The 22,900-nt window shown below is 40.5% G+C and overlaps 1 protein-coding gene across 1 annotated transcript; it reads right to left on the reverse strand.

Annotated features, from left to right (window-relative positions):
• Nucleotides 1-9,792: 9,792 nt before the first annotated feature.
• LOC142149759 (beta-1,3-galactosyltransferase 2-like) lies at nucleotides 9,793-22,503 on the reverse strand. Its single transcript, XM_075205061.1, has 2 exons — nucleotides 22,246-22,503; nucleotides 9,793-10,984 (listed from the first exon to the last, which is right to left on the reverse strand). Exon 2 carries the CDS (start codon nucleotides 10,953-10,955, stop codon nucleotides 9,969-9,971), a length of 987 nt encoding a protein of 328 aa, XP_075061162.1. The 5' UTR covers nucleotides 10,956-10,984; nucleotides 22,246-22,503; the 3' UTR covers nucleotides 9,793-9,968.
• Between the last annotated feature and the right edge of the window lie 397 nt (nucleotides 22,504-22,900).

The raw sequence follows: 22,900 nt of genomic DNA on the forward strand, positions 1-22,900 counted from the left end.
TCGCACTTTCTCCAAGCTCCAAGGTTTCCAAATTTTCCTTTACCCCTGAATTGAATAGAGTAATTGGCTGGACCGATTATGCTACTAACTTCTCCTTCATCCCCAATTCCTCAACATCATTACCTGAACCAGTCTCTGTCACTTGCTAATAATTAAAGGAATTGACCATCCCGAGAAGAGAATGAAATGAAAGAACACAAAACCGGAAAAACTACAACTTCATGCTGGACAACTGTCTTAGCCTTTGGCTCAGGTGCTACTAACTGCATTCGAGGCCTTCCAAAACATACTCATGAGTGCCCTTTGACCCTTCTCTGAGTGTTGGCCCCTCTGCAGTGGGTGGAATAGGCACCAGTGTGTCTCTGCTACCCTTGAAGCCGTGATGCTGGTAGCCTACACCTGGTACCTGTCTGTCAAATAACCTGAGCGTAAGAAATTATTGCTCCACAACTTACTCTCCTGATCCAACATCCTGACAGTTAGTGTGACTTTTCAGGAAACAGTGTTTTGGACGTTCTCGGTTGCTGTCTCACTATTTACCTTCTCTCAAGGTCTAACCTAGCCTCCCAGTTACAATCTCATCTCACGAGGGGTCAAGAGCATTTCAAAAACTGACAGGTTAAGAGGCTGCCCAGGAGTGATCTTTTGGTAGCTGGACAGGACTAGTGGCCGAAGCTATCAGTCACTTCAATCAAGTTCCAACTCTTATTCTACTGAATTCGTTCTACCTAGTACCACTACTTTATGTTCACACTGGTTTATGGCTAATTGAAAGTATGTGATTTGTTACCACTACTCATACATTATACCTCTATTATCAATAACATGAATACCCCTATCATCTATTATAACTCTAGGACTATCACATCGAATAACAAAAGCTTTGAGTATGACACAGTAATACATTAGACACATTTCAATACACCTTTACCCAGACATATTTCATTGGTACACCTGTGTATACTTGAGGATCCTGCATGGTGGTAATTGGATGACGTGTATTTGTTTTACTTGGAGGAAAACCCATCAGCAGGAGGGATATGGGATGGCTCTATTGGTATCATTTTCCTGACATTCTCTTAATCAAGATAGGACGTTGCCGTCCTACTAGCTTGAGACAAAATATCTGGTGCACCCCAATATGCTCTTACCAGCTTGCACATACCTTCTGTACCCAGCTGAGCCAGACCACTTGCTGCCTCCTCTGGGACTGGGAGATACACTCTGGGAGCTTCTGGTCTACCTTGTCCATCTCTCCAGAGTCCACCAGACTCCTCACCACATCTCTTCATCTTCCAGACAGTTTATTCCTCAGGTAACACAAATCTTCCTATATTAACCAATATGTGTATGCGTGCATGTGTGTGTGTGTGTTCACATTTTAAAACTAAAACAATACAACGAAAAACAAAACAAAACATAGATTTGTTAGCTGTCACATAAAACCCTGCTGTCTATTTGACAGCTATGTTCGCCCTGGTGTGACAGCCATGTATGGTCGTGTGTGTAAGTGTGGACTTTACTAGCAGCTACTTCAGTTGGTAACTGTGTCACTGTATAAAGTCCTCTATGTAGTGTCCTACTCATGTGCTGGTTTTGCTATAAAATGATTTTTTTTTCAGTCAACTCAACATCGCCCCCTAGACTAGAAAAATGCTAAAGACCAATGTATATCAATTGATTTTCCCTCTGCCAACTCACATGCAATTCTCAGTACCTCCATTCAGCTACTTGACTAAGTGGGAAAGGCAAAAGGGGTCTACTTCTATAACACTTTCTTCAAATATAACAGTATCCAGTACATGTCTGTCTAACAGTGAAAAAATATAAAACATGAAAATTCTACATTTTCTAGGGTTTCACATTATGTCTTATCTTGCGGTAAAAATCCTACTCCAATGTTCTATACAGAGATGCATATCTGTATGCTTAACCTCTAGCATTCTTCTGTCCTCCTGTCCTCCCCACCCTTTGTGCATCCATATAAAGGCACATTTTTGTACAGGAGGCACGAACCAAAACAAAAAACAAAGAAAATGAAACAGATATGCAATCTATAAAACATGAATCGTATTTCCACAACAGAACCGTTCTGCTTAAAATCAGCAGTTTCTATGCACATGAAAACAAAACCCCTGACTGTTTCTGTAACTCATGTCAATCTAGTGTGTGTATCTCTGAATTTGTCTTATGTAAAAAAATAAAAATTTGTCTTAGCCCCATTGATGAGACTGTGTCTGATTTTATCTCTACCAGATCAGAGAGAGAGAGAGAGAGAGAGAGAGAGAGAGAGAGAGAGAGAGAGAGGGAGAGAGAGAGAGAAAAAGAGAAAAAGAGAAAAAGAAAGATAGAGGGGTACTAGCATTTGTGTAGAGCATGAGAAATAAGAAAGCAATGAACAATGGGAATGCAAAGATTTGAATACAAACATACATGTAGAAAGGGAGATTTTACAGCCAAAATGACAGCTGGATTGGACTCTATGGGGAAATGGCTGACTTCATTCCACTGCTCCCCTTAGCTATTTGCTAACTATGACCCCTCCCCGTACTTGACTAGGGGGTCTTAACCGTGCAATCCAGTGTCGTCCGTCATTTGTTCATTAAGAACTCAGTATCACATTAACTACATACCTTTTCAACGGACTTTCCTAACTTATGATAGAGAAATGTAAAAATTAACTGTTGATGACTCATCTGAGATACATAAAACGATATTTTTGGAGAAAAGTATGTACATACTTCATTGTTGGACAATGATTCTCAGCCAAACAAATTATCATGAGACACTGCAGCTTAAAACAAAGAGTGTTCCAATTGTCTATTGTTAATTAGTCTTTCAAGAGTAATCTTTCTATTTGTCTACCTCACCCCTTTAAACACTACGTCTATATTTCTTTTGTGTACCCCTTTATCTGTAAGAAGAAAAACAAGATAGTTATCTTTAAACAACAAACAAACTAAACATTCTCATTCTTAACCATCGGCCAGCGATTTAGGAAAGCAAACATGTGACAACATAAAACAAACAAACAAAATCAACAAAGATTACCTTTTAAATAAGTTTCTTTCTAAACTTTCACATTAATACTTACCACAGTTTTAACCTTTACCTTGTCTAGTTGTAGGATTACAGGTCTGACCTGTACTCTAGAGTTGGCTATAATTCTCCCCCAAAGTATTAGTTGTTACAGAGTGTGCAATCAATTGTAGGGGAACCTCTGAGAGAAGTGTACGCCTCCTTTGTGGATGTCTATGTGATTTCCAACCCAGGTATCCATTCTTCTCTCTACACAGTTCCTACTCATGTGTCCCTTCTTACGGCAGTAGAAACACGTCCCTGTCATGTCTGCACAATATTTTGCTAGGTGTCCTATTTTATTGCATTGAAAACACTTCCTCAACTCATGTTGTTTCTCTTCCTTTTTACAATCTCTCCTAATGTGTCCTTCTTCTCTGCAATTGTAACATCTCACTATTCTGGGTTTCCTGTTATGTGGGTTGTATGCTGGTGGTCGTGTGTGCAGTCCCTCTAGTGCTGGGATACTTACCATCATTACCCTATCACTTAGTGTCTCTTTATATTTATTTATACTTTTATCATGTCCTATAACTGACTCCCTGAGAGCACTTACAGTGATTCCTTTCCAGTTTGGTAATGAAGTTTGCACCCTTCTTTTCAAGTTTTCCCTGAGGCCATCCATTAGAACTGAAATAGCAACCTCCCTGTAGTATACATTATTGTTTATGTCTGATACCCCAGTATATTTGGCCATCTCTATCAGAGCCCTGCAAAAATAGTCTGTTGCATTTTCACTATCCACTTGCTTGATAGTAAAAATTTTACTCCAGTCCACTATCACTGGAAAATATATGGCCAACTGTGTGGTTATATGTCTAATATTGTCCTGATTATCATCCTCGGTTAAGGATTCATCCTCCTCCAACATACAATCCTTAATGAACGTTTGTATATCAGTATTAAGAGGAAGACAGGTCTTCAATAATATTCGCCAATCGTTATTAGTTGGCTCGTACACATTACCATAATATCTAATAAATTGCTGACATTTGGTCAAATCTTTCCTAGGATCAGGGAAATCAGACAAAATTGAAAATGTTTCAGACCTAGTGCATGGATCATGCTTTGCTACATGTTTTAAGGGAACATCACTATCTCTGTCCGCTTTCCCATTGGGAACTGCTGTTGTACAGACAGGATGCAAGTCTACCAAATCACTATAACTAGTTGCTGAAATTGCTGCTGCAGTACAATGGATGTCTTCCCCTGTGTTAACCTTTACATTATTCTCACCACTTTCAGCCGCTGCCCCTGCTGGTGGGATCGTTCCTTTTGTTTGTCCTGAAACATTACTTTTAACATTACTTAAAACAACATACAAGTTACTAGTTACAGTTTTTACATTTTTGGTTTTGGCTGTACTTTCCGCCCCGACCGAATTTGTCGGGGTTTTGTTTGCGCTCCGTTCGCCACGTTTTGCAACGCACACTTCCGGAATGCTTGTTTCCGGTACGCTTACTTCCGCTGAACACACGTTTTTCGCCACACTCACTTCCGCTGTGCATTCGCTGCTCTGCCACGTGTTACATTCCATTTGCCACGATTTTAAACAATCATTTTGTGCATTTCTCACTTTCGTTGACTTAATCAACCATACTTTATCTTTTACATTATTTAGTACCTCTGCATTAAAACTCCCTATTGCTGGAAAAGGCCTATCACAATCTTTGGTCATTTTGACCCACGTGTCACAATACACAGTTGCGTATGCACCATATTTTTTACACATGAGAAATCTCGTTGAATCAATAAGGCCTTCTTTAGGCAGTACATTGGCCATCTCTAGCGTAGGCTTAGCACCCATGTTGAACAGTACCTTCTATGCGGAACACAGATACACTGCAATGCTCTGTTCCTTCCAGCAAACAATACCTTCTATGCGGAACACAGATGTACCACAATACTCTGTTCCTTCCAGCAAACAATTTCAACCTTGTTGCTATAAACACTCTAGAGATCTCTAATGCCCGGTGGACGTATTTCCATTAGCCGCGTCCACTCGCTTTTTCTCGCACCCGGCGAGGACCCCTAATACAGAAATATCACTGTGGGCCCCAAGGGCTATCAGCTCCTCGATACCCTGGCTCACCACAAAATCTGCTGAGTTTATTATCGCTGGGAGCGCAAGTTGATACAATCAACCTACCTTTCCAGTAAAATTTCTCCTAGCTGCTTCACCAATTCACACTAACGGTTGTCGTGCGGTTAGATCACACTGCCTACCAATACTAGTTATTAGCAAACCTTGCAATCTATTAGTAGCGCTTTGCGAAAATCCAGTTTTCGCATTCGGTATACCTGCCCTGTATACCGTCCTTCAGTTATGCAACCCACCTCGTCAGACAGCAACTGAGCACAATGAATAATAAACAGTGTATCTACGTTCCAAAATCACACACTATACACCTTTTCTGCGCAGAAAATTAAAAGTTCCCAACAATAGTAATAATATCTCAGAGGCTTTCACAAGTAATTATACTATGCATATATAATAACTATCAAAACGATTGTTTAACCACGTGGCAATATTAGCGGAAGTTCACATACGCAAGGCAGGAAGTACACATACCCTATGCAATGCAATACACTTTAAAACGTAAAACGACAATAAAAAGAAACATTTTCCTTTCTTGTCCCTAGATTCGAGTTAGCGTTCCTTCAGTTTACGCAACTGCGGACATTCGGCTTCTCAACACAAAATGGACAACAGGTTTTGAACACATTGCGTTCTTTCCCATATGAGACGCGTCAGTCAATATCCACCCTTTGTTGAGCAACCAAAGTCCACAAGCGTTGCGTACCTTCAGATAACGTAACCTCCTAAACTCACGAGCCCCCAAATTATTAAAGTAATTTTATCGTTTTCAAATAAGCATTGCCCAAGCGATCGTATTGTGTTTCTAACGCACAAAGTGATTTATTTTAGCAGATGTAAATAGTCAACAATTCACAGATACATTGTCATAATATAAAGAACAGTACAGTACAGCCAATACCAAAAGATACATACATACCGCGCTCTTATCGCATGCGCTCGCTGCGCTAACCACGGGACCCAATGGACAGTATATCTGCTTAGAATACTGTGTCAGAGTTGACTGAGGGCCATGGGGGTGCAGCTATGATTATATACAGTACAGTGTTACACAGTGAACAATAGAGATGACGTATCTTGTTTCTATAGGTCCAGACAAAGGGTGGCTCCAGGGTAAACAGGTCATAGGCTGATTCAATCTAAGGAATCCAAAGGTGGGGGTCGTCTCTCCAGGGGGTCTGCTCCTTTCATAGCCAGCATCATACAAAGGTTTATTCCCTAATATCAATAACTAAAGTATGCAATGTGCGATCTCTTTAATATGACACTAGGCATGATACCTTTCCTATAACCTGAACCTTGAATATCACTGAAGTGTACATATAATCATATTATATAAACTAATAATAAACCAAATACTATCGGCTCATAAATTACAGTGTAACGGAACCAATATGAATATGAATTATATAGATAACTAAATGTTGTAATGCGAGTGTGTGCGTGAGTATTTTACGGTGCGATCGCACCACGTGCTGTTTGAGGTGGCGTACGGACCAGTGTTACGTGGCGTACACATCGCAATCACACGGCAAAACAATATTAACCAATATACTTTCGTTCATCCAATTATACGACTTCGACATAGGGATCACAAAAGTGCTTAGACTTTCCTTAATCTTATTTAATTGATTGTATGTTTGAAAACAAGTGCATGGTTTTATTTGAGCTGCATTTGGTTGTGGAGTGCTGGTGATATCTACTTCCCATTTTCAGATATACAGCTGAAATATTATTGGTTCTGTCACGATTTGCACTCTGCAGCTGCTGTCTGCAGTGACTCTATTGGATTTGGTATGCTTTCCACTTGTAGTACCACTGCCCACCAAAGGGGCCACTGTGCTACTTGATTATTCTCCTTGATCACTGGGAGTGGTTTCAGCTGCATGAGGCCTATTTATACCTGCCTGCTTCAAACAGTCTGGGCCAGATCATCAGGTCATTCCGAGGAGCATTCCCTGTGCTCAGCTTCTATCTGCTATCTGGACTCCTGCATATTTCTTCGTTGAAATCTACTATTTGCTGTTACCTGTGTCCTGGACTCCTGCATCTTCAACCATTATACCTGGTACTTGTAGTTCTACGCTGCCTGTTGAAATCCACTATTTGCTGTTACCTGTGTCCTGGACTCCTGCATCTTCAACCATTATACCTGGTACTTGTAGTTCTACTCTGCCTGTTGAAATCCACTATTTGCTGTTACCTGTGTCCTGGACTCCTGCATCTTCAACCATTATACCTGGTACTTGTAGTTCTACTCTGCCTGTTGAAATCCACTATTTGCTGTTACCTGTGTCCTGGACTCCTGCATCTTCAACCATTATACCTGGTACTTGTAGTTCTACGCTGCCTGTTGAAATCCACTATTTGCTGTTACCTGTGTCCTGGACTCCTGCATCTTCAACCATTATACCTGGTACTTGTAGTTCTACGCTGCCTGTTGAAATCCACTATTTGCTGTTACCTGTGTCCTGGACTCCTGCATCTTTAACCATTATACCTGGTACTTGTAGTTTACGCTGCCTGTTGAAAACTACTATTGCAGTTACCTGTTTCTCATCTGCACTTTGAACTGTCTCATGAGTTACCTTGTCATCTCTGTTTATTAATAAACTCATAACCACTTATCTCCTCTCCGTGGTCATACCTGGGAAATCCTGACAGGTTCAAACATAATGAGCCTGATTAATCAAGGAACATAAGTCCTATTGCGTTCCGTATTTTACTTTAAATTGCTCAGCGCATGCTCAGAAATGGACTATACACCAGTGAACGTAAGCGCATGCAACTCATCCTTGCACGCAGATGCCACTCCAACAGCCTAGGATTTGAAGAACGGAATGGGGGAGTGAAGGGGTGTATGCACGTAGGCAATGTACAGTAAAGGTGTGTCAAGGTCCAGCGCATGCACCCTTGTCCAATTCAAAATTGACCATCTCTCAGGAATGTGATTTATAGCAATATAACTTGGACCAGCTACAGGGCAGATGTAAGTGCTGACTGATACAATTGACAGTCCCATATGCATGCCAGAAAATGTGTTTGCAATTAAGAGCAACTGTAAAAGTACTTTTTATGTACAGTAGGCATTAATAACATCATGATACATATGTTCATGTTAATGTTCATTTTCATCATCATCGTCATCAACATTTATTTATATAGCGCCAGCAAATTCCGTAGCGCTTTACAATTGGGAAAAAACATTAATAAAACAATACTGGATAATACATACAGACAGAGAGGTAAGAGAACCCTGCTCACAAGCTTACAATCTATGGGACAATGGGAGTTTGAAACACAAGGACATGTGCTACATCATTTTGCACACTTGACCAACTAGAATGCAATGGTAAAAGTATTGAGTGGCCTGTGTGTGTAGCAATGTTGGTCATAGGGTTGTTGTCTTGCGTTAGCTGTGTAGAGGGTGGTAATAGGGTAACCTAGGGAGATTAAGATGATGATTGAGGAATATCATAAGCTGGTCTGAAGAGGTGGGTTTTCAGAGATCGCTTGAAGGTTTGAAGACTAGAGGAAAGTCTTACTGTGCGAGGGAGCGACTTCCACAAAGTGGGTGCAGCACGAAGCAAGTCCTGTAACCGAGAATGGGAGGTTGTGATGAGAGTGGAAGAGAGACACAGATCTTGTGCAGAACGGAGGTGCCGAGTTGGGAGATATTTTGAGACAAGTGAGGAAATGTATGTTGGTGCAATTTTGTTGACGGCCTTGTATGTTAGTAGAAGAATTTTACATTGGATTCATTGAAATACAGACAACCAATGTAGAGACTGACAGAGCAGCTCAGCAGAGGAAGAACGATTTGCAAGGAAAATCAATCTAGCCGCTGCATGTAAAATAGATTGTAGAGGTTCAAGTTTGACTTTGGGAAGACCAGTAACAAGGGAATTGCAATAGTCGATGCGGGAGATGATGAGTGCATGTTTTTGCTGTGTCTTGTGTGAGATATGTGCGTATTCTGGAAATATTCTTTAGATGTATGGAACATAAATTTTAATGTATCTTTTGTTAATGATGTGTTAACAGGTGTTAATGCATTTCATTTTTTATTCCATGTGTACCGATGGGATTTTATATTGCAGATAGACAGGGGCGTATCCTGAAGTGTGTTGTGTCTGTCTGCATACATCAAGTAATTTATAGGCAGAGGGTACTTATATCCATATTGAAATGGAAATGTTTCTTCAGATCCGCTATTACTTAAATTGGTGTATGCTGTGCAATGTCCATCTGGTTTTAAAAAGAAAACGAAAATTGTATTTACTTTGCATTTCTTAATGAACCAGGCCCAATATTCGTATTTGTACACACGTTTCTTTGAAATTCTAACTGTAATTTTTAATTGTTTAATAAAGTAGTCCTTAATCAGATTTGGACTTTATATTGTTTTTTTTGTTTTTCTTAAAAACCCAATATAATATATGGTGCATCTCTTACACATTTTACTTGTTTTCTTATCTTCATTAAAGAATAATCACTATAACATCTATAATTTATTATAATAACATTAAAATAGGTAATGTATCATTCCCTTATAGTTTTATATATGAATCCCTTGTCAAAAAAGTTTCTCAATATCAATTATATACATTGTAAAATAGCTACATAATATATGTCAAACATATTATACATAACTTATTCAATGCATGCTGTGCCATGTCCCTATCGATTGTATAAAGAAGTCTGCTGATCAAGTAAGGTGCTACATTTCATGGTTTTCCATCTTTCCCTCATACTTTTTAGCTCCATTGTAATGTAGGTGCCTTTCCTGAAATCAACATGCCAACGATCTCTTAGCCCAAAAATCTGCCCACACAGACCTCAGCTTCTCCTTTTTATAGCGGTGAACTGTTACGAGCTGTTTAAATTTGCATCGGTTGTAAGTAATCATGTCGCCATTAAATTTGTTAGGAGTCGAACTAGTGGGTGGGATCTTGAGCTCATACAGACAAATTCCCAAAAAAACATCTTCCATGGGGATCATCCGAATAACCTGAGACACATCATAGATTTTTTTTGCCATGTCCACTGAAAATACATATCCAGCACCATTGCAGTAGGGTGGGTAGGTGTCGTTGGGATAGATTTCCTTAGGTACATACCACTTGCTTTTTTCACTCCTATAAGGTTTAGCATTCTCTACTATGTATCCTGTAAAATAAACTGTACGGACTGGTAACTCTGGGTGAAGAATCTGGTGGACCAGATAATCTGCATTGAGAAACATGTCATTGTCTGTTTTCATAATGTAGCTAGCAGTGGGGCAAAATTTCACCACCCATTCTATGCCCATTATGGATTTTAGGGTCAAGTTATAATAAGTGTCCAAAAAGTCTTGTTGTACAATGTCACCAAAGGCTTCACTCTCCTCCTCAAGCTTCCATTGGACTCGGTCACTTCCAAGTTTAGAGAGCCCAACCAGAAAAAGTGTTACCACATCAACATCATAATTACTTTTATTACCCCATGTTTCCCGGATGGCATTCCTAGCTTCTATATCCTGGATCTCACTAGCCACCAGTATAATTAGGAATGGGTTTCTGTCCTTGCACTTCTCTGGTTGGTTAATGAGGAACTTGTATGGATATGGGTATGGTGGTGCCAGAGGGTGTTGGAAAGCTGGATAGGTCAAGATATTTACAGGTGTCTTTTTTACCTTGACTTTTAAGTGGTTTTCAGTAATATTTTTATAGGATAAGTATCCAGAAATAAAAATAAAAATCAGCACAAGTAAAATATATTTCAAGATCTGGGACTTCATATTATCTTCTATGAATCTCGCCAAGATTCCTGCAAAAAAAGAGGAATTTAAATGTATGAAAATAGGATGTCAAAAGCAAATTATAATAATGAAAGGCAACATTTTTTTTTTTGTAAGCTGTCCATCAGATCTCCCTCATATTCCCTGACCATTCAATAGACTGTTGAAAATATCTAAATAATTTCCTAACCCTCCTTTACTTTCAACCAGTGATGCTCAACCTTCTTTTAACTGGGGATACAAGTTACACTATGTCATTGTATTGTTTTCAACACTGGAAGATGTGTAAATCTAAAAACCATAATCAACCAGAGAAACATGCATATCCCCATAGCCATTAAAGAAAGTTGCATTAATCTTTAGTTTTGCTCCTCTGCTGTTTAAAAGAGACTGTAACGTCAATAATGCTATTTGCACAACTATGTCTAGCACACAGGAATGCAGGGTGATGAGAGTGTGGTACCAGGCATTATTAATAAATGTTAAGCCCACCTTGGACCCCCTCTCAGTGGGAAGGATGCCAGTGGCATTTCTTCTGTTTATTTTTTAATGTTGCCATGTGACAAGTAGGTATCTTCTATTATGAAAATTCTGTGAACCAATTAAAATTACAACGAAAAAACCATAGCTCCCTTGGATACTCTATATACAATGGATTTTATATAGAGGTGCCTTTCATTTAGTCCCAACAGACGGCGACCGTTACCATGGCAGATATAGAGATCACTGCCCTGCTGGCAGAATTTCCCTGTGAGACATTGTACCAATGTTAGCAGTACTGGGGAAGAAATAAGACTGCAGAAAATGATCGGTGGTGTTGATTTGGTACAGGAGTCAATCCCGGTTAAGTCTGAGTGCACTTCTCCCCGGTTGGCTTGGGTAAAGAGTCAATAAGAGACCAGTGACATGTATACTATGCTTAGTTTTATGGTATGTCTTTGCAGTTTATTAACATATTCAGGAGTTCTGTCTGTCAGTCCAAGCTATTGTCACGTGAGGGTTATCACTCCTCAATAAGATTGGCAGAGATCACTAGGATGAGATAAAGGAATTTGAGGGAACAAAAGGTAAATAATGAAGCTGCACTAAATAGCTAACTTTACAAGCAGAGATCTTAGAAGCTAGGCAAGTATTTAAAACAAGACTTTTTTTTATTTAGCCATATCTTAATACTTACATTAGATCAATACAAAAAAGGTAGATAAAAACATGTAAGGTTAGAGTTTCTGTTGTACTGACACTCATTGCTCTTACTGTTTGGAGACCAGTGTGATCTGTAGACTAGTCTACAGCAATAAGGGCCTGATTGATGTTCGGATGTAAGTCGATTTCTGTGCCGTATTGTCACGGTTTGTTACTCTGGACTCTTGGACTTGCCCAACAAGATGTTACTCCTAGCAGGGCGCGGAGTCTAACGGGCAAATAGTCTTCACCAAGGGGTCACCGCAAGGTGACTTGGGCGTAGCGGCATTCGCCTGCAGGTCGCGGTCCCTACCAGGAGTGTTAGGCAAGGTCCCAGGGGAGTGGCTTGTAAATGATATGTAACACACTGGTGATGTTGAGATGTAAGTTTTACAACCAAATAGCGGAGTGAAGACAGATGCAGGATGAACAAATCAATCAGCGATTTAATGATGACTAGGGGTTAAACAGAACAGTCTTTAGTATATAGACACAAGGAGAGTAATGGCAACGTGAACAATTCCACTAGCAGCGTAACAGGAATGAATACAGCTTTAGCAGTATAACGGCATATTCAATAGTAGTAATAGCATGAACAGTCCAGCAGCAGAATGGAAATGACAAATGCAGCTTAGGTATTTGGGACCACAATATGGCGGCACGATAAGAGAGGTACAGGTAACAGTCCAGCCAGCAGGGTAATCACGATAAGTGCAGCCTGAGTGGAATACCCCGTAATACAACTATGCAAATAGATACAAGTGCAGCAGGAATGGTTCAGCCAACAGAGGTAGATGAGATCAAGCAGCTTCAATGATACCACCTGTAATGCAACCGAGCCACAGAGACAGATGCAGAGTAGATGAGCCAGGCAGCACGATAGTAGTAGTTGTTGCGACTTGAGCAGAGAAGCCTGGGGAGCTGTGACTCAGCGGAGACAGGTGTAGCTTGAGTAGTGCAGCCCGTAGAGTGGTAACACAGCAGCGTCAGATGTAGCTTAAGCGGCACAGCCGTGTAGCAGCAACACAGCGGAGACAAGTGTAGCTTAAGCGGTCCAGCCCTTGGAACGGCAATACAGCGGAGACATGTGCAGCTTGAGCAGTATAGCCTGTGCAACATTAACACAGCGGAGACAGGTGCAGCTTGAGCAGTATCGCCCGTGGAACAGCAACAAAGCGGAGACAGGTGCAGCTTGAGCAGTATAGCCCATGGAACAGCAACACAGCGGAGACAGGTGCAGCTTGAGCAGTATAGCCCGTGGAACAGCAACACACAGCAGAGGCACTGACGATCCAGGTGGAGGCACAAGGAATAGGCAGGATCCTAATCAGACAGGTAACTTGATAAACAGACCCAGAGGAAAGGGAGGAAGTGCCTTTTCAAGTTTAGAGCCAGAACCAGGAACCAATAGGAATCTTGCCACGGAAAGACAGGTACTAGGTCTGCGCATGTGCAGATCCAACACTAGGGGCTGAAGTCTGTTTAATGACGGACAGGTGAGTGTCTTCGTCTTCAGTTATGGAAGCTGAATGAGCGCCGTGTGACACGTATATTGCGTGGACTAGCCTTTGCGCCAGACTGGAACTTAGGCCAATGACTGCTACTGCATGCAATTCGTGTCTGAACGCAAATGACACTTACTTATGTCTATGGCTTGAAGGGTGGAAGAAGGGAGGGAAGAGGCAGACTAACGTAGCCCAGGTACATTAAAGGTATAACGACACAGATTAAATTATATATAAATATATATATATATATATATATATATATATATATATATTGTGACTGAGTCACTGGAAGGAGGCTAGATGACAGAGGTATGTGTCCCAGGCTTCGAGCATTGTGTACGTTAAAACACCAGAGAGAATGTGTAGATGTGTGGGTAAATCTTCACCCAGGGTTTTTCCCTGCGCTAACAAAACATGGTAAGGGTCCATGGTGTTATGTATGGAGAAAGAGAAGGGTGGGCTCCATACATAATGCCCAGTCCGGGTCTCCTGGCCTGCCAGTCTCTAAACAGACTGATCAAGAGACTTGTGAGGTGCCTTGTGAGGTGCCTGTGAAAAGGCAGCTAGGATATGCAACCAGTGTCTCAGACCTGGGGAGGAGATGAGTTGCCTCCTGAGACACTCTGCTGTGCTGAGCAATAATATGTTGACTGTGTGTTTGGACAAAAGATCCAACACCTGAGAGAGGGTTTGCTAAAAATGTATTAGATAGTAGCCAGACGGCTAGGATTTTGTTTATGTTTTGTTTTGTTTGAAAGCTGGTGAATAAACTAGCTGTGGCTGTTAACCTGAAACCTTTGGACTTGTGTGGTTTACTGCTGCTGTTCATCACATCTTTCCCTGGAGATAGTACCTATTCCCCTGATTATACTACATATGGTGAAGAATTGGGTTGCAAAGATCTGCGCATATCAAGAATAGCAGCAGTCTTGGAGATACTTGCAGAAACCAGCTCTGTGTGTGTGCTTGGAAAGTTTAAAAAGGACAGACACCATGGAGCAACACGTGCATGTCTTGTTATGTGGATAAAAGCAGCTAATTTGAATGTTTATGCACAGCAACAGTGGGAACCAGAGAACCACATGGATGTGAGTAATAAATCCTACTGTGAAATACTGTTTAAACAGAGTTGCTTCATATATGATGATTTGAGAGGAGTTAAATGTTGTCAGTGAAAACTGGTTATTTGTGTTGGAAAAACAGAAGTGTAGGCAAAGACCAGTGAGACAGAGATTAAATGCAAAGAAATCAAGTGTTTAAATGGACTGAGTTTAATTGCTCTAAATCAAGTGTGTTCATTAAGTCTGGGAAGAAAACCCAAGTATATGTTGTTGAAGATGTGTATTTCTGCAAAGCACAGGTTGGGTGTTGCCTGGTTCTGTGCATAAGCAAAGAGCAAGAGACTTTAAAGAAGAAAAGTTTGAGAATTTTTTGCAAGTGTAAAGTGGATGTTTCTGTGTTGAAACAACAAAAGCATGCAAATGTGTTTGCAAAACTACTGAGCAGTTTAAAAAAAAACAAAAAACCCAAACACTTATGCGCTGCAAAGGAAAAGTTTGTGATATATGCTCGGTGTTGTAGTGCCACACATCTTAAGTCAAGTGAGGTGCTCCTTCTATAAAGAAAGTGCTTTGTCCGTATAAAGATAAAATTGGCTGCTGCTCAAGCTACAATGGACAAGAAAAAGTAGAAGCCTACCGTCTCAACCCAAAACAAGTGCATACAGGTGTGTCAAAGTGTCGATATGGAGAGAGACAAAAATCAGAACTTGGAGTACGTTTGTGTAGCAGTGGATTATGACCCTTATCATTGTGATTGATTAGAGGAGGAGGATTTTTCTGTTAAAGACTTACTACAAACTGTTACGGCCCAGCAGACAGCCATTAGGCAACCGCTGTTACATGATGCTACAGTTATGTCTGATAAAGGGCTAGATCCACATTTGTTTGAACTCTGGGAAAAGGCTGTGATGTAATGCCCTGAAAAGAAGGACATGCTTAAAGACTTTCTACAAGCTGCTATGGCCCACCAATCCGCTATGGCCCAGAAAACTGCCCTAAGTCAACACCAGTTACAGGATGCCATGGCTCAAGAGGAGGCCATTAGGGTGAAAGTGTTAGCCTTTGAGGAAACCCAGAGACAACAATTAGACTTTAATGAGTCCTGAAGGCAACTACAGAAGTCTCAGCAACAAGACCTTGAAACCGTGAAGACAGAGCGGTGAAAAGCTCTGGTAACTGCAGACAGGGAGATGAAAAGGTCAGATGCAAAATGGGACACACTTAAGAAGGAATTTGATTAAATGAAAGTAAAGAGCAGTACTCTTACTCAGAAAAAGGAGAAGCTGCAGGAGTATGAAAAAGATATGAAGGATATGCAGTTAAGGATCATACAACTGGAGAAGCAATTGGCAGATGTGTCACAGAAATATGAAGAGGAGGCAAACAGAGCAAGCTCTCTCCTATCAGAAAATGCTAGGCTGTGGGAAAACCACATACCGCTGACAACGCACCTGCAAGCCTCTGCCCCACTGACCACAAGGTTGGAGAAAGCTAAAGCTGAGCTAGCCATGATCAGGAAGCAACTGGAGAGTGAGACAAAAGACCTGAGATACAGACAGAGCTGCAGAAAGAGGTTACTAAGGAAGCAGCCCGGCAAGCTCAGTTGGACAGGGAGATGGCTCTAAAATCAGAGTTACAGACGCAGCTGAAGATTGGGGTTGGAAAAGAGGCAGGCTTGCAAGAAAGGCTGAAAAGCAAGGCTGTAGTAAATGCAGAGTTGCAATATCAAATAACTAAAAAGCTATCATACATATAGAATTGCAATCACAGTTGCAGAAATTGATAGAACAGATGTGTTCTGACTATGTGACGAGGGAGGAACATGAGGAGAAAATGGCAGAGCTGCAGAAATGCGTAGAACAGATGAAGCAAGAGTATATAAAGGCACATGACAATTATTAGAGTAAAAAAGTGAACGGTGAAATACCACATCTTCAAGTCAAGATACAGAAGTTTAAAGCAAATGTGTTACTGTTGCAAGAATCTAACTCCAAACTCGGCAAGAAAAGAGAAAAGAAGTTGCTTGAGGAAGGTGTAAAAAGTGGGAAGGCCCAAATACAGCAGCTCACTGAAGAGAATGGAACGTTAAAAACTGATATTGCAAGGGTAGTTGAAGACCAGAATACAAATAAAGGTCCATGTCAAAGAGCAAAAAAAGAAAGCAGTAAAACTGAGGAATGAAAAGGAAAATCTGCAGAAAGAACTTGATGCCAAGGTTCAAGATACACAAGAACAAATTAAGATCATGTCCCAGTTTGAAAATCTTGGAAAGCAATATCAGACTAAATATGAACAATTAAAGATTCAGCATGATAAGCTGGTTGCCGAAACCCTCCTAGCTCAGACAGCACCATTAGAAGAGCGAGCTTCTCAAACAGAAGTGTAAGAATTAAGAGAGTCCCGTGTCCAGGCTGAAATAGAGATATCTGCACTGGCAGACCAACAAGAGGCTTACCTTCTAAACTTGAGTAACAGACATTTATTTGAAGCTAAACTTTAATGGCCAAGTGCATTGCAATGGGCACAAGAACCTTTCGGAACCATTCATTGCACAAGTAATTACTCTGGAGGACGACAGACATTGTCCCCCCCCAAAGCCAGCAACTTAGGGATTTTAAAATCCCAATTCCGTTGCCTAGACTCGTCTGCTGGAGCCCTTACATATGTGATGGATATTGTGTGTGACATCATTGCTCTGTGTGTGATATTTTGCCTTCTGGAGTGGATGGAAGAGAATAAGGTTGCTGGCCTAGAGGCAGATGACATTGATCTTGGTCCTCCAGAATCCCAAGATTATACCGTGTTCAATGCATATTTTATTTCACGTTATAATCATGTAAGTTTTGGGGTTCGCGTATAAGAAGCAGGTATTTAAATAAGCTGTCTTTTTTTTACTGGCGGTTTTACATTGAGCCCTCAAACTGCCCTATAGTAAAAACATCAGTTTACAGCAGTAAACCGCCAGGAATTTATTATGATTGGCGGAGGATTATAACCGTCGCAAAAAGTGTTGTTTGACACATTTACCCCTTGGTCTTATCCTGATGAGGGTGCTTAACATTTAATCATTGCTATCACCACATATATCAGAATTTATTTATATGTGATAGCAGGTAGATCTAAAGAAAAATTACAGGATTGCTCTCAGGGAAGATAGTCTACAATATATAATACTCTCCACTGTCGCACATACACATACACATTAGTATATCTATTGCATCAGAGATATAGAGCCTGAATCATTAAGGATCGCCTCTGGCGATTTTGTGCGTATAATACACACAACTATTGTGCGCATGCCCAGATTCAGATTATACGCCACAGAGCGCAGCAGCAGAGTTCAATTAACCCTTGCACGCAAAAAAACACTTACATCAGCCTACGATTTTGTGGAGGGAACAGGGTTGGGAAGAGATGGAAGCACATAGGCAATGTACAATAAAGGCGTTCCCCTGCAGAAAAGTAAGATTCAAAGTTCGGCGCATGTAGAAGTGCGCTGTTTTTCAGAACCACCTGCTCGGGCTCTAGTCTACCTTATAGATTATAATGGTGACCAAACACAGCATTCACAACCTCACCAGCTAATAGGAGATTTAACTAACCACCTGCATACACCTGCACATACTCATCTAGTTATATACCACTATATAAGAGCCACAGAGGGAGAATACTATGGTGCCATTTCAACAAACAATTTGTTTTTCCATTTGTTATGCATTTGGATTTTGAATTGGAATTTTAGAAGCACTGCATACTATTGTAAGCGTCTGAGATTGTCTCTCATTTAAAAAATGTGTTCATACATTTTTAGCATAGTAATGTCACACATTACCGAAGCTTGTCTGTTTTATAATGTTATGTGTGTGTTGTATAGTTCCTACAAGTTTGCATACATTTCAATTGTGCGTGTTGGTTTTTTAAAAGCTTTTTAAAGTTTTGCCTATATCGTCTACCATGTTTGCCTATCTGGTGCCATAAATTTGTAATTATTTTTTTTACACAATTTTCCTGCTTTTTCATGCCTTGAAAAAATTTCATATGTTTTTGGACTAATTTACAGAAGCTTCATCATGAGCACTAGTGGATTCTTTCTCATATATAGCCAGGTATGAGCATAGTGGAAGTCTACAATCTGCAGGGCAACCGGCATCATTCACTCCGAAATTAGCAACTGATCCACCGTCACTGACCCAGGGAGCATGTCTTCAGGCCACGTGTCAGCCTGTTGGGATGTCAGATGCTAAGTTGATGTATCCGGTACCACCTCATGGCATCGAAGACACCCTGCGGATTGTGCAGAGTGAACTAGAGTCTTTGTGCAACACCGCCGCTGACCAAATCCAATCAGATTATTATTTTACATCAAGGTTATTTTAAAACATCCTACATCCTATAAAGAAAAAGTTCATACATTTCTGTATATGCCACCATCACTGGACCCAGACAGTAAAAGCTTGAGGAGTCGAGTAAAGTGGTCAGAAACCATTTAATTTTCATGCAGGCACCTGATGGTTTAATTCATCTTTTAAATTGAACATGTATCAAATCAGTTCCTGATCAGTGTTCTTGACAAAGAAGTAACTAAGGATGCCCCAAGGTCATGGTAGTTGGCCTGCATACTTGCTAACAATTTGAAGTGCCCCTCCGGGAGTTCCTGGTGGAGGTATGGGTGGAGAGGGGAGGGGTCTTGGCAAATCACGTAATTTTGGGCACCCGCCCTGTGACGTTATGACACGTGCCCTGAGAATCATTGCGGCTCTAATTGTGCCCACTTCACAAGGAATAGTAACTATCATTTTGCACTAATCCTCTTGTGTCTATTAATTCAATAGATTTGGCAATCTACTCTGCCCATTTTAAAGTCTGACTTGTCTTTGTTGTATTTTTTTCGTGGGGTTGATTTTGAGGGGGTGCTTGTTTTTGTAGTCATAAGCAATAACTTATTTATAAAGAATAACTTAAATTAGTTCTGAAAGATAATTTAAACATTTACATTACATTGCATAATCTTATTTCTTGGGGTTGGTTTAGAGGGAGTTTTTGCTTTTATAAGAAATAAGTTAATTATAAACAATAAATTATGGGTTTAGTTTTGAGTCGTGCTCATTTTTTTGTTGCTGTTTATTATTTTTTGTTGCCATAAGCCATAATCTATGTAATAATTGCAACCAGCGGAATTTAAATTGGAAGCACAATAGTACAGCCAGAGGCAATATTTCTCCTTTTTGTCTTTTTTATTAAGTTTAACATGCAAATCAGGATAAAAGAGGACGAAAGATTAGCTCAGGGAATAATGCTTCCTCAATTTTAACTCCAGTATAAGTGTAGTTTAATGACAAGATTGTCAACCCTTGTAAACCATTCTTATTGACAACTAGAGATGAGCATAATTTTCAAAAGTTTACAGTGGAATATAAACACCTTTCAGCATTGGGTTGCAAAATTTAACAGATTTTACTGGTGAAATTTCATACCTCAACACACCATACAGCACAATGAATTGACCGCCATTGTCCCAGCCAGGTGCTGTCTGGGCTAGGGGGTGTCCACCCCCCAGGCTGGTCTCATAGTGGGCTACCTGGGCCTGGGTATCTGGGCTACCTGAATGTTTTTTCCTTTAAAATGTTACTAAAAGGGTTCTGAGCAGAATCTCACCCCGACCTCCAGGCTAAAATTTGCCAGCCAGCCTCTGGTCATTGACGTAAAAATTTACAAACACAAAACCGAATGGCTCTGTGCGGAATACAAAGTAAGAATGAACCTCGCAGGTTATCTCGGGAACTTCACAACTTGCCCTCTTCAATTTGCGTAAAATTTTTCACTGCCATTTTCATAGCTTGTGTTCCAGCACAAGTTTGAAGTACACTGGCCTGATTCATCTAGAAACACAATATGAACGCAACTTGCTTTTTAATAAAATTGCACGTAACTTGCACACACGTCTGCCCATATTCAAGTACAAGAGGATCTCAAGACGTGTTTCCATTTGAATCTGGGTATAAATAAGCTCTGACTATACGTTACTTGCCATATGTTGACAGACAGAATACACTGCAGGATACACACATGCATATGTGCAATATAAATTCACATCAGAAAATGAAATCTGAATGTTCTTAAAGCGTACTTAAAATCTACTTTTACCATTTCACTACCTTGCAAACATGTATTCTGGAAAGCAAATGTGTCAGTCATCACATTCAGTCTGCGCTTACACCTACCCTGTAGCCCTGTAATTAGTGCAGATGGTGCAGCTAAAAAACATGTACCTAAGAAGTGCCCAGAGCTTGAATCTGATGAATATGAATGAGCTGGACCTCAGTACACCTATACTGTCTTTTGCTTATGCAGTATGTTTAGGCAACATAAAAATAATCACAGTAATCTACTATTTATCTTACTATCAGCTGGAGAAGATGATTTTAAAAAAATGAGTCTCACTTAACCCTTCAGCACAGATTTCCACACATATACTTATATGCAGATGTTACAAATTGTATATTGGATAAAATGCAGATTTATAACTTTATATTTTACAATACACCACACCTGCAGGTGCATTGCTTTACACAACAGTACATAATGTAATTGTAAAATCTGTTAAAGCTTCAGGCAATTTTGCTCACATTTCCTGTATATCAGGTTTCCCACCATATTAGATATTCTTCCATGATGCAGCCAATTTAGCACATGACTAAATCTGCTTTGCGCTGCAAGGACATTTTGTACATAATTAAGTGGGAGCTGTTAGGACAATGGACACTAGTATTTGTCACATATAGTCTAATATATATTAGTGCAGCTGTGTATATATAATAAAATTATGGGGTGTTCTAAAAAGTGGGAAACTCTGAAAATGTAAATAAAATGTCTTTGATGGAGCAGCTATAAATTTTACACTGTATTCTGTATTCTGAAATCATTATTTAGGATGTAAAAACTCTTGATCCTGTTAGGGCTAACGGCTACCAAGATAAACTTTTCGAACAGGTGGTATAGAGGTCTTCACCTTTAGCAGCCATTTTTCCCATAGAGCTTTATGTGCTCGCAGGTACTTGGATGCCCCCAGGTCTTAATGTCTAGCGTGGTAAAAGATTATCTATGGCGACCATTGCGCAGCTGGTATAGGAGGCGGTAGCCAAGACTGGAGCAGGAGGTCAGAAGCAGGCCAGGGTCAGTGGCCCCTAGCAGGCAGAGTAGTCAGGAACAGGCCAAAGGATCAGGACTAGCAGCCAGCAGGGATATCCAATAACAAAGCCAAGGTCAGAGCAAACAGAAGACATGCAGGGTCCAAAAACAATGCCAAGGGATATGTGAGGATACCAGGTTTAACGTAACCTTCTGCACCACACAGCTGGCCTACCCGGTACCTACCCAAGGTTCAAAATCACCCAGGCAAATATCCAAAATAATACAAATGAGTTTATTTAGCAAAATGGTAGCACAAAATAGCAATAAACATAGTTAAATAATAACTTGCAACAAATAACACTACAGTCTGGCATAGACAACATACAGGGTATAATGAAAACACCTCACCAGTATCCTTGTCACTTTCAGGGACTGTTTTCTATCAATCCAAGCTTATCCCCCTCTCTCCTTTACGGCTATCAACAAAGGTAGTGACCCTGAGTCACTGTCACTGCGCTTTCGGCGGACACACAGCTCCCCAAGACCTGGAGAGGTAGATCAGGGCAACGGCCGTACTCCAGGGAGCAATTGTCCCTTTCCTGTCAGAGGCAGAGATTTTTGTCTCGACACCAGCCCGATTCAGCTTTCACTTGGTAGTGATGCCAATTTGCTGTTCTCTGGAGCTGGTTTTTAAAAGCAAACAATGCCTCCTTATAAGTTTAAGGACCCGCCTGATTGGTCCTTTTTTCTGTGTTTACCTTTTCACAGGTAAACATACAAAGGGATAGCAGATGAGTCTCTCCTGATTTAATTAGGGACAGGTATAGTTCTGCGGCTATACAGCAGAGTTTATTTACAATCCAGACACATTTACATTTAAATACACAATGAAGTCCTCTGCAATTAAACATAGAGCTCTGTCTGTGGGCCTTTTCCCTATGCTAGCAGACACAGACCCACAACTAAACAAAAAAAAGAGACCCCCTGGAGTGATGTACATTCATACAGGACTGGTGGACAATAATCCTTTTTTCTAGGGTGACACACTGGACTAGTCTGCAAG

This window comes from Mixophyes fleayi, chromosome 4, assembly GCF_038048845.1.
Source record: "Mixophyes fleayi isolate aMixFle1 chromosome 4, aMixFle1.hap1, whole genome shotgun sequence".
NCBI lineage: Eukaryota > Metazoa > Chordata > Amphibia > Anura > Limnodynastidae > Mixophyes > Mixophyes fleayi.